Source organism: Vespula pensylvanica, chromosome 9 (genome assembly GCF_014466175.1).
Source record: "Vespula pensylvanica isolate Volc-1 chromosome 9, ASM1446617v1, whole genome shotgun sequence".
In the NCBI taxonomy this organism is placed as follows: Eukaryota; Metazoa; Arthropoda; class Insecta; order Hymenoptera; family Vespidae; genus Vespula; species Vespula pensylvanica.
Genome location: NC_057693.1, coordinates 3,541,737 through 3,554,049, shown reverse-complemented (window position 1 = coordinate 3,554,049; position 12,313 = coordinate 3,541,737). Strand labels below are relative to the sequence as shown.

At 34.4% G+C, this 12,313-nt stretch overlaps 1 protein-coding gene across 1 annotated transcript in view; it reads right to left on the bottom strand.

The window, feature by feature from the left end:
- LOC122631599 overlaps positions 1 to 10,383 on the bottom strand; it is a 22,929-nt gene extending 12,546 nt beyond the window's left edge. Inside the window, exons 1-5 of the mRNA XM_043817506.1 lie at positions 8,548 to 10,383; positions 6,652 to 6,755; positions 4,133 to 4,312; positions 3,649 to 3,831; positions 2,828 to 3,010 (exon numbers count right to left, since the gene is read on the bottom strand). Coding sequence (XP_043673441.1) covers positions 2,828 to 3,010; positions 3,649 to 3,831; positions 4,133 to 4,312; positions 6,652 to 6,755; positions 8,548 to 8,987 — 1,090 coding nt within the window. The 5' untranslated portion in view covers positions 8,988 to 10,383. The remainder of the gene's footprint in view (positions 1 to 2,827; positions 3,011 to 3,648; positions 3,832 to 4,132; positions 4,313 to 6,651; positions 6,756 to 8,547) is intronic.
- Positions 10,384 to 12,313: the final 1,930 nt, after the last annotated feature.

The following is a 12,313-nucleotide window of genomic DNA, read 5'->3' as shown; positions in this document are numbered from 1 at the left end:
GAAAAACGAAAAGAGATCAATAACCAATGAACGGAATATGCAGTCCCATGCACATTTGCATAACGGTGAACGTGCAACGAACCTGATCCGCATCGAATTCATTAACATTTTTCTTATTGGAAACTAGTCAAAGTAGCTAAGATAAACAAGTTTTTAATATATATGATAAATAAGTTAGTTAAAGACGATATTTCGAAAAAAAAAGTAATGAAAAAGAAAACGTATTGGTAGACTTCTTTTTTGAATGATCACTAAATAATGTTAAATGTGCACATTGTTGCTTTGAACTATTTTATAAATCGATGCATATTAATAAATTATGTCCAAGATATTCCGGTCTTTTAATTTCAATATAAAAAGAAATAACTCGTTAATACGAAAATTATCTTTCCTTATAATATCATTAATGAATTGACCAATTGAATCATTAAGATGGAGATTTATCTCGTTCATAACGAGAAATTATGTGACAAGAAAACTGTTCAGCAATCTGAAAGCAATAAGCGAATAATAACGGTCTAATCCTTCTTGTTTAGGTATGATAAACGACTTATAGAATAAGCGCTTATATATCAAAGAATAAAAGAATAGAAAAACAACTATTGAACGAAGTCGAATAGTCAATCTACATCATGTTTATTCTTTTTACAAATTCAGATTCGAAAAATAATGAGTGCAAAACGAATAGAATAATTCATTCGCTCAATGGATCGTAATGAGTCGACAAAAAGAAAGAAAAAAGCAAGAAAAAAACATGAAAGAAAGACAGAAAAAAAGAAGAAGGAAAAAAATGAAAATGAAGAAAATTTCTCGGCGAACAATTAAAAATAAAAAATACCTGAGCGATTTTCGATGTTTCGTTCTTCGAAGATAATCTTCCTGTCTTCTTTGAAACACTTATAAAAAAAAAATCGAAGTGGAATCGAGCAAATATCGATGTTAATCGATCGATACAAATATATATATATATAAATATTTTTTTTTCACCAAAGAAAAAAAATTAAATGGAACACCACGGTTTAACGTTGAGAACGATTTTCTTTCACCGAATGATTTTTCGTAGGAGACACGTGGTGTCGTGACGACCGGCGTCGCGATGCGTTCGAACCTGGCGATGTATGGTGGTCTCTTTACGAACTCTATCTCTCTCTCTCTCTCTCTCTCTCTCTCTCTCTCTCTCTCTCTCTCTCGAGGTAAAGACAGAAAGAGAGAGAGAGGGAGAGAGAAAGAGAGAGAGAGGGAGAGAGAAAGAGAGAGAGAGAGAGAGAGATAACGCGAGTCCCTCCTCTCGGTCTCTCTCTTTCTCTTGTCCTCTCTACCCCTTCTTTCTTTTCGCCTCCCCACCTCTCTACTCCTCTTCTCACCCTTTCCCGCGTTCTCTTCGTTCCCACCACTTTACTAAATCCCCACCACCGTAACCGACTCATTCTTTCCCCTTTCGAACTCGATGGACGGTCATGGGGTTCCCGAGCAGACGGCTATCGCAAAAGGGACGTGCTATCGATCTCAAGGACCTCGTCCATACGAGACTCCCTATGCTTGTTTTTTCCGTATTTACATTGTAATCGATCGACTAATATTGCATATATCTTTTCGTCCTTTTTTTTTCTTCTTTTTTCTCCATCTCTCTCTCTTTCTCTCTCTCTCTCTCTCTCTCTCTCTCTCTCTCTCTTTCTATTTTTTTTCTCTCACTTTTCTTTTTTTCTTTATCTATTTTTCTTTTTCAAGATCTTCAATATAAAACTTTAGTTACTTTACTTACTATTTTAAATGCATAGATGCAAATCGATTTGCAGTGAATGCATAGATTTATATATGTAAATTGTATAGTATTAGCTACTGGTGGTTGTAATTAAAATTCTGAAATTATTACGAAGTACTTTTTTTGATCGATAATTTTAATATTAGATGGAATAATACTCGAAAGTAAAGTTTTATAATCAATAGAGAGGGAGAGAGAGAGAAAGGGAGGGAAGATATTAAATCTACTTATGTATAAAACGCGATAGATAGATTATTTAAAAGTCAAGTGCAAGACAAAGAAAATGTACCAGATATGTGTCTGCATCTATAAGAGGGACGATAACCAACGATTTATATGTTCAAACTTTGAACTGTGAACATATATCTATTAATATTATACTTATTTTGATTTGTTAATTAGATTGATAATTATTTGTATTAAAATAAATAATTGTATTCATGTAAAAATCATTTTTGTCTCGTAAAAAGTTCGAAAGACATTATGGGAACTATAAAACAGTATACAAAATAACAATTGTAATAATAACAACAATTAAATCTATCTCAAGATTCTTTTGATTCATTCATCTACGCTTATTAATAACGTAATCAATAATTATCAATCAAATTGAAATGAGAACGATAAAGAATGCAGATTAATTAAGGCATTGTTGACCGATTATTATTTCCAAAAGTTAACAATTAATGCATCTCGTCAGCCATACTCATAATTTAATTAACAATCGTTATTAAAGTATTAAAAATTTGGGAGAATTGATAATACAAAAATTAAACACGATAAGTAATAAATTATAATGAAGATTTACATGCAACGAGTCTTGCAACGAGTATACTCGCGATCATAATTTATTAAAGTATAAAATTGTGTTATTCGTATTATTTCCATAATCTTGATATATTAGTAAATTTTTCTTTTTATCTTTTCTGCATTTTTAATACTTTAATGAAGATTTTAATTTGATTACGAACGAATGGCTGATTATAGGAGAAATGCATTATTATTTTTCCTATTGCATATAAATTTAATTAATCAACTGATTATTTTAGATTTTTCTCTTCTTACCCACGCAAGTTGGCAGCTTATCGACGGTCTCGTTCCATTTGCCGTTCTTACATTCAAGTATTCTATTCTCTTTTCTTGTGTCGGGAAACACAGCGCCGGATTTACACGAGAACGTTCTTGACGTCACTGTATCATACGATATATAGCTTCCGTTCGGTGCTGAAATGTTCGGACAGCCCAACACTGGAAATAATATTGCAATTCCTTTATGTAAATATTATCGATTTTGATTCAACGTGAAGAACGGATAAGACCGTCGAATAATAAAGTAATATTAAAAACTATCTATCAAGTTCTTCACGATATTACAACACTGTATAAAACTTGTCCGTCGCAAAATTAATAAATTAATTTTTAAATCGATAACAAGACAAGATCAACTACTTCAACCTAGAGTTTTATTATTATCGAGTTTATATACGATATTGATAGAAGCGAAATTATCTTTTCTCTTCGATATTGAATCCACGTTCGAGACGAAGTATTCGATATTATTGTTCGATGCTTTCATCTTATCGAAAAAAAAAAAAGAAAGAAATGATCGATTTTATCGAAAGGAATCGTGTTAAATGTGTAACGTTGTCACGTTGATAGTGTGTATTCATCCATCCAGAAATATCTAATGCTATTTCTGGATAGACCGATTCGTTGCGTAATCATTGGTAGAAATCTCTTCAATCACGAAGTTCACTCGACGAGTTTGACTTCGTTTTAGAGTGCATCAACGTAAATAAATTTTCTACGGTTTAAAGTTAGAATAAAACGCGAGTGTTCGTTAAGGATCTCCGTCGAAATCAAAGATATCAAAGTCATAGACCGACCTTGATATTGTAGAAGAAATCCTCGAGCAGGATAGAGTTTTGTCGAGGCTATCAGGTCAAGGGTCACAAGGCTCGAATTAGAGATAATTTTAATGCCAGCGGCGATGCCGCAACGTTCAAACAAGGTGTTTCCTTTTTCTCGAACTCTCACGACGTCTATGCAGCTTCCGTCTGCTTCTGGACCTGTCAAAATCATCAAGTACTATGTAAACAACACTTATTGTAAACATTATACGAAATGAGATAGTTGATTTTATAAAGAAGAAACGACTTGTATGATTTTGAGAGTAAGACAAATCGAATGAATTTTTTGTTAATAATTTTTCTTTTCTTTTTTTATAGAAATATGACATTCACATTTACCACAGAAAAATGTCATGTTATAATATATTTCTTTAAAATCCATACGATCTTTTCTATGAAATATTTTCTTATAAAATCAAACATATCTATTTTTCAGACTTCTTACTTATTCGAAACTTACTGCGAATATTCAAGTCGTGAAAAGTAAGGATGATCCTTTCACCCGGTGACGATTTGAATGTCCAACCACAGGAATAACCACCTGGATAATACAGTGGATATCCCGGAGACTTTAAATAACCTCCTTCATTCCCTTTGGGTATTCTTACTTCCACATTGCAGTATTTACAAACCGCTACCTCTGAAATCAATGTATTATTAATTCAAATATAATTTATCCGTAGAAATTCGATGAGATATGGGATTAATGTAAGGCGTATTATCTATCTTTCTCTCATTCTATTTATTTATTTATTTATTTATTAGATTACTTTAATCAAATATATATATATATATATATATATATATATATATATAGAGAGAGAGAGAGAAAAAGAGAAAATACATTCTTCGGTTAAAAAAATGATCGCCTTTCAAGTGTATTATTAAATATAGGATGCGTTTTGGCAGAAGGTAAGCTCCTTCTGGTTAGAAAGATCGACATCTGCGTCCGTCGCGGTCCATTTGTCGATGTAGAGCGTGACCGTAGAATCCATTAGAACCACGATGTCAGATAAGCGAGGTTGTAGTTGGGGGTGTCGACGGAGATGTCGTCGAGGTCTGTCCTTGCCCTACTTTCACTCGGAGAGTGCGCTAAAAGTGGGGCTTCTAAACGGGGATCCGAGCTGATATTAGGGCAACGAAGGGGAAGTTTTCCTTTCTACCCTTAATCCACGTAATTTGTAATTACGTCAATTGTTAAACTTTTTTCTTGGAAGGAAATATAGTGTTAAGTCAAAAAAAAGAGAACAAAAGAAAAAACGAATGATTTTTATTTGCACGAACGTAACACGTTGTGCATAACCATAATCATGATAACAAATATTATGCATTTGTAGAAAGTTCGTTTATATATATTTTTTTCAGGCTAAAAGTGAAATAACGTGAAGATAATGATTATTCGATTCGGTTCGATGAACTTGTTAACACGTTAAATTCCGAAACAAATTTAAGTTTGTCTGATATTTTTCGTAATATTTATTATAATATTTTTTATAATATTTTTCGTAAATGAAACTGATAAAATTATAAAGGACAGATAGATACATTGTCGTTTAGACTTTTTATGTTAGGCTATAAACTTTTATGATCTTCTAAACATAATAAAAAAAGACCCATTTGAAAAATAATTAAAGTAAAAACTGCAAAATGAAGTGTCAGCATTAAATGAGTCGAACAATTTTATTCGCCTTATAACTTTGTTGAAAAGGAAACATTAGAAAAATCTTTACAATCTTTCCACGTATTTTATCGATTTCTTTTACTAACCACGTCTGTTCTCATTTATTTCAAGTCATTGAGATTACCCCTTAAAAGCTTCTCGTTACGTTAGCAAGCACGCAGTAGAGAATAAGAGGATAAAATTTATGTGAATCGTGAAACGAATCGAGTACAAAGTAGACGAGACGTACCAATAGAAATCAGTGGATTAAATCGATTCGAATTCGTTCGAATTCTTTTATTTATTCCTTTTTTTTTCTTTTTTCTATGACTCAAACGTAGGACCAAAATGTCACGTTGCTTTTCATGAAATTTTGGATAGCTCGTCGGAAGTGACACGTACACAAATCCCTCCATAAGCTTTTGGGATTGGTAAACCGTCCCCATTTCTATTTTACCAGTGTCCATTCATTTCGTACTTTGCTTTGCAGCTGTCCTCGATCTGTCTCTCCGATCGCTCGAACGATAACGATCGAACGACACCAACCATTCGATTATCATTTTTCATTGGCTTGTTTATGAAACGTAATCAAATAGAATGCAATAGGTGAAAGCATACATCGGTAATTGTAAATACATCTAGATACTATGTCTGGTTAATGTAATTTACATTTGCGAATTAACGAAGAAAATAATTTTGTAAGCTTTTAGAGAAAATTTATATTATTATTATTATTATTATTATTATTATTATTACTATTTGTTTTTTCGTTTCTTTTTTCTCTTCTTCTTTATTTTTTTTTCCAACGAATAATAATAATAATTTAGTAAAATGAAATAACGTTAAACTGGACGTGGAGTCTGAGGGAAGTTCGATAATTGGAATAAACAATAGACCAGGCACGAGCTGCGGTTTAATTTTGTTACGTTGTTATCGATTTTTAATATCACACACAGTCAACCCACATACACAATTACACACAGTAATTACTCATCAACGTCACGCGGATACAGGTCACGTCATTGAGAATTACTATTTCTGTTGTACATTTGCACTAAAATTTTATCTCTTTTTTATATTGCATTCGCAGCAATAAATCTTTTTCATCAATAAAAAACAGAAAGAAGAATACGAAAAAAACTTCAATATTCGATACATAAAGAGTGATCCTTTTTTTTCCTTTTTTATTAGAAAAGAAGGTAGCAAATTTAAACATCGATATAATAGCTTATTGTGTCCTAACTTTTTGCTGTATATATATATATATATGTGTGTGTGTATGTGTATAAAAAAAATTCTTTTCAGTATCCAATACTCACCAGGAACACAAGCGTATTTTAATCTTAAAGCAGCGGGATGCCAATAGGTCGTTCCTGGATGATCGCTGCTCAAATTATACCGACAATGATGTTGACCCGAACATCTACAAAAAAAAGATATCTTTTGTTCGAAATCAATGTTTGAATTTATTTAAAAAAAAAAAAAAAAAAAAGAGAAAAAAAATTACGACGACGAAAAAAAAGAAAGAAAAATTAATTTCATTGTCACGTGCACAAAGAAATTGTCACATACGAAATAAGGGATCGTAGATCGTTAGCCGTCCTATCGAACGTCAAAAATGCAATTGCGAGGGCGAAAGTAAAAGAACAAAACTCGCTATCATTCGCATCGAACGTTCGTACGTTAATGCGCGCGTTGAGCTTAAATAAAGAGGGGAATGCTTTGTTTTCACCCTCTCGCAAAGGGGTTCGTCACCGTTGTTTCACCCTTCGATCCATCCCCCGTCGACCCTTTCGCTTCGTCGATTTTATCGTATCTTATAGTCTCCCTCTTTTTCAGCCGGAAATAAAACGGGAAAATAGCTTTCTCGCGGCAGACATGCTCGAAATTCTTATGAATATTTCAAATAAACCTTTCTCGAGTGGAATTAAAGATGAATTTCCTTCTCGATTTGCACGAGAGGGGAAGAGAGAGTGAGAAAGTGTATGTGTTAAGGAAAGAAATCGTAATTTTTGTTTTTTTCTATTCCTTCAAAATATAATATTGCTTGCTTTTCTTAATTTTCCTATAACTTTCAAAATTTACGTGTCTGGTTAATATTACAAAATTTCTTGGTTGCTTTCAAAGAAAATAATTTCTAAGTAAACGTAATAAATCCGAATCTATAACTTTTCTAAACAAATACTACACGTGATATTCACCATAGTTTTCTAACTTTGTATCAATTTGTTCTAATTTTGTTCTCTATCTATCTCCTTTTCATGTCTCTCTTTTTCTCTTTCTCGCTCTCGTTTATACTACATTATTTGCAATTTATAAAGGATCTCTGACTAGATGCTCTCTTCGAGTCTTTATTTGCAATAGCCGATTTACGTCATTTTTCAATTGACCTTAGGGAGTTTGAACGTCCCTCTAGAGAAGCAATTAAAGCTCCTCGACATCAAAGCCGTGATTTGATCCACCCTCTTGTATGTGCATCCGAGACGCAATAAGCGTTTCTCGAGTGGAGATTCTCCTATCGAGTCCTTGTTCAAGACGGAAAATGAAAAGAAGATATCCATGCGTGGATGTACGATGAACTGAACGGTGGAGAGAATATAAAAGATAGGAACAAAGAGAGAACGAGAGAAAGAGAGAGATAGAATGACGCATTATCCTTTTTCAAAAGATCTTTTTTAAAGGATATCATCATTCAATATTTACCGTTAACGTAATAGTCTTGTAACTAATTAATTAATCTATATTAAAAAAATTAATCTAATTAATCTGAAATTAATCAACGTGAAAATATTATCATCTTCGTTCTCATTCTCATTCATTAATATTAACTACGTAATTTTTGTTTTGTTTTTCTATAAATCAATTTTTCAATGGTAACAGATAGGTTTGATAAGATCGACCCATTTATTTTTTTTCGATCTTTATATATCTATAAATTTAAATACTTGATATTATTATTAACGTTTGCGATGTCGTAACGAAGAGAAAAAATAGAAAAAGGGAAATAAATATAATATAAATATCGATTTATGCAAAATTGACTCGAGACGCTCGATTAAATATAAATGTAAAAATATAAGTTTCATTTTCTAACTATTTTCTCTGCGGTATCCAACTTATCCAGATGTAATCGAATATTCTATACTTTCTCTTAACCTCGCGCGGTCTTTTGAAATACCGAAGAAAAGTAAGGGAAAGAGGGAGGATATGCTTACTTTCTGTTGAAGGAAGCCCTAACGTCGAACAAATATCGTTCTTCTTCTTCGTCGTCTTTGATGTAATTTCCACGTAATTGTCTCGTGTCCTTGACACGTGAATTCTTAACGCCCAATTTGAATTTCTTCTTTTTCGCTATCAACCTTTGCGATTCGTATCCACAAATACTCGTTCGATTTGATTGATATTCCGCTTCCAAGACGAAAATGAAAGCTTTGAGAGATCTACAGGTCAGACGTAAAATCCGATCGGAACATTGTTCTTCTTCCACTAGCTCCATATTTCCAGTTGACAATTTGACGGCTTTCGTCGTTCTTAGAAAATACGAGGGACTCGTCGGTACGATAAGCCGACAGATAGCACGTTCCGTCATGGTCGCTAAAAACGACAGAAGAAGGAGAAGAATCACGTTTGGAATCGTTCTTCTTACAGACGCCATGACCGATGATCATCTCACGAGGATTCCTCGGTCTAAAGCTTCTACTCAAGGATCCTGTCTTAAAATTAGCCCTCCAGAGAGATCAGCAGGGTGAATCGTCGAGTGTACCGATAAGATGTTCGCTGCCTCTTCTTTTCTCTTTATTCTTCTTTTCTTTTTGTTTTTTTATTCCTTCCATCCAATTTCGAAACACTGTGTGCGTGTGCGCAACAGAGAGAGAGAGAGAGAGAGGAAAATTCTTTTTGATTCACCACTTTCTTCCTTTTCTCTTACACACACTCCAGTTTCTTTCTCTCTCTCTCTTTTTCTTTATGTCTCTCTTTACATCAAACGAGGTCGTTGAACTCTTTCCTCTTCGTCGTCCATTCGCGGTCCGTGGGAACCAATCTTTCTTGTGATCGCTTAACGTTTACGATCGATCGATGTTGATATCAACACAACGACGAAAGATTTCTTGCTTGTTTACCGTGAAAACTTCGAACTTCACAATCGATCAAAATATATTTCTCTTTTTCTTTTGCATTTGAAAATCAAGAAGTCGATTGCAATAACGCGTTTCAATGTGCCGATACATACTCGTTCAAAGTCGTAATACGAATAACGACTTGTACGCCGTGGAGTACCCGATAAATGGAGAGTAACTCGTGAAATACGATCGGATTAAATAAATAAACGATAAAATCCAATTGAGTAGCATCTTTGAGCTATTATCATGACGAGTTAGGTCACGATCGTTAATGAACTATATAAGTAAGAATCGATTCGATTTATTACTTAACTTCTTTTCTTTGCAAGCTCGTCTCTTGAACGTGATCTCTCTCTTTCTCTTTTTTTTTTATTTTCACACAAAGGAAAGATTTTTCATTAACGAGTTCTTCGGATTAAACAAGAGAGAAAAATCAAAACGATCGTACGTTTCTTCTTTCGGAGTAATCACAGAACGACTGCCATGGAAATTGTCCAGACTTGAGAATTATTTTCCAATCGAATTCTCACTCTTTCTCTTTCTCTTTCTCTTTCTCCTTTATTTTTGGCATGCGTGGTAAGATTTTAACGAGTGTTCGCTAACCTAACGAGCATCTTCTCCTTCTCGACGGTTGTGGTTTGTTGCTATAACGAAGAGGCCTCGCTGGGCGATCAATCGGCCACGGCCAATCTCCAGACGGCTTTTCAGAGAAAGAGAGAGAGAGAAAGACAAACAAAAGTATGTTTTCTCTCTCTCTCTCTCCCTTGCGTGAGATTCTTTCGTTCCAAGGACGCGATCTAGAATAGATCCAAGCATATACGTACGTATGACCTCTTCGAACGGATTTTCTTGGAATGTTTTCTTTTCTTTTTCTTTTTCTTTTCCTTTTGCTAAAAAGAAGCTGCTTTTTTTCTTCTTCTTTCTCCTCCTCCTTTTCCTTTTCTATCGCTTATATTTTTTATTCGTGAATCGAGAAAATTTTTATTTTTCTCTTATCGATACTTTTCTTTTTCTTTCTTTTTTTTTTCTTTTTATTTTTAGTATTCTTTCAAATATCGAGATATCGTCACTTGTTCTTATCGTCACTTATACGATCACACAACCACGTGATATTGTCGGTCCTCGTTTCTCTCCAAACGTTCACAAAACTCCACGTTGAAATCGAACACTCAATGTGTTTCGTTCTTCTTCTTATTCTCATTCTCGAATATTTTATTCTCCTTCTCTCTATCTCTCTTTCTCTCTCTCCCTCTCTCTATTTCTCTCTCCCTCTTTCCAACTCCGTCGACGGCGAATCAAGATCTCAAGAATTCACGAATTTCATTATCATTCTCGACCGGACGAATATATCGAGCGATTCGTTTCACATTTGCCAAGTAATCCATATATCCTTTATAAATTCTTGCGAATAATACATAGAACGAAATACATAGAAGAGCCTCTATCAACGCGTCTATATAAAATAGACGAATAAATTCTATTCTACGATCTACCTCCTCTCTAAACCTCGTCAAACGATCGACATGATCGATAATCGATCGATAATGTCCGTAATAAATTAACGATAAACGTTTGCATTGCGTAAAAAATTAATTAACGATTAGATTTTAACAAATGACATTTTCTCTTGATTAACATCTCCTCGTATTTTCTCACTGTCATTCGTTAAAATCCCGCGCACTCGCGCGAGTAACACTCGCGTTGGCTAGTCGTCCTGGTGTGTACTGCGATTCGTTGCGTTGCTTGCTTGCTTGCTCTGATCCCTCTCCTCTTCTGTCTCTTTCTCACTCTCTCCCTCTCTCTCTCTCTCTCTTTCTCTCTCTCTTTCTCTATCTATCTATCTATCTATCTCTCTCTCTTTCTTTCATCGTAGTCTTAACGTGTCCGATGGTAGGTAGTAGAAACGTTTGTGGGTATTCACCGGAAGCAATGGTAGCTTTTAGAAACAGGGACCACCCTTCCCGAGCACGTGTACCTACACGTACGTTTAGTTAGTAAGAGGGATGAAGAATAGTGGTGGGGAGGAAGAGAACCAAGTTAGGGAGAACCACTACGTTAGCCTCTAACCCTCGTGGGGTAGGTTCGTGCCACGTTGTCCCTTTTCCCCTAACTTTCCTATTTTACCCCCCTCGATTTTCTTTTCTAATCTCGCGCGTGCTCCCCCGCCCCTCTTTCTTTCTCTCTCTCCCTCTCTCTTTCTCTCTCTCTCCCCCCCTTTATCTTTTCACGGATCGACGCCAATCTTCTCACCAGCTGCTCTTCTTGAAATTTCACATATTTCCTTTCTCCTGGTTTCCATTCTTTGTTGCAACACCGGCCGAAATTTCAATGATAAAATCGTCCAATTTTATTCCCGTGTATAATTTTACTTTCTAGGAAAATAGAGAGTCTAATATTCGATGAAATTGTTTCATTCTTTTTTTTGTGTTTCTTTTTTCTTCTTTTCTCATGTATTCTTCTCTCATGTAATTTTATATTTTAAGAGAAAGGATTGGTATTTAATGTTCAACGCGTTAACAACGTCGTCTAATTTCCTTTTTGTTCTTTTATACGTAACATAACTTTTTAAGACAAAGGATAGGTATCTAATAATATTCTACGCCTGTTTTTGCGAAGATTAGAAGAAAATTAATCGGGCTCTGAAAATCTCAAGTTTCCGATTGTTTCAATTTTGGAGATGTTCCAAAAGTGGTCAGGCATTGTTACTGGGATATTTTCCGTTCTAGGCATTGTCCTTTCCAAGAGTATTCTTCCGTAGCTTAGAAAGAAGATAGAATGATAGAGAAAGAGAGAGAGAGTGAGTGAGAGAGAGGGAAGAGAGAGAGGGAAAACTGAGTGCAATCGCTATTGTCATTGGCAC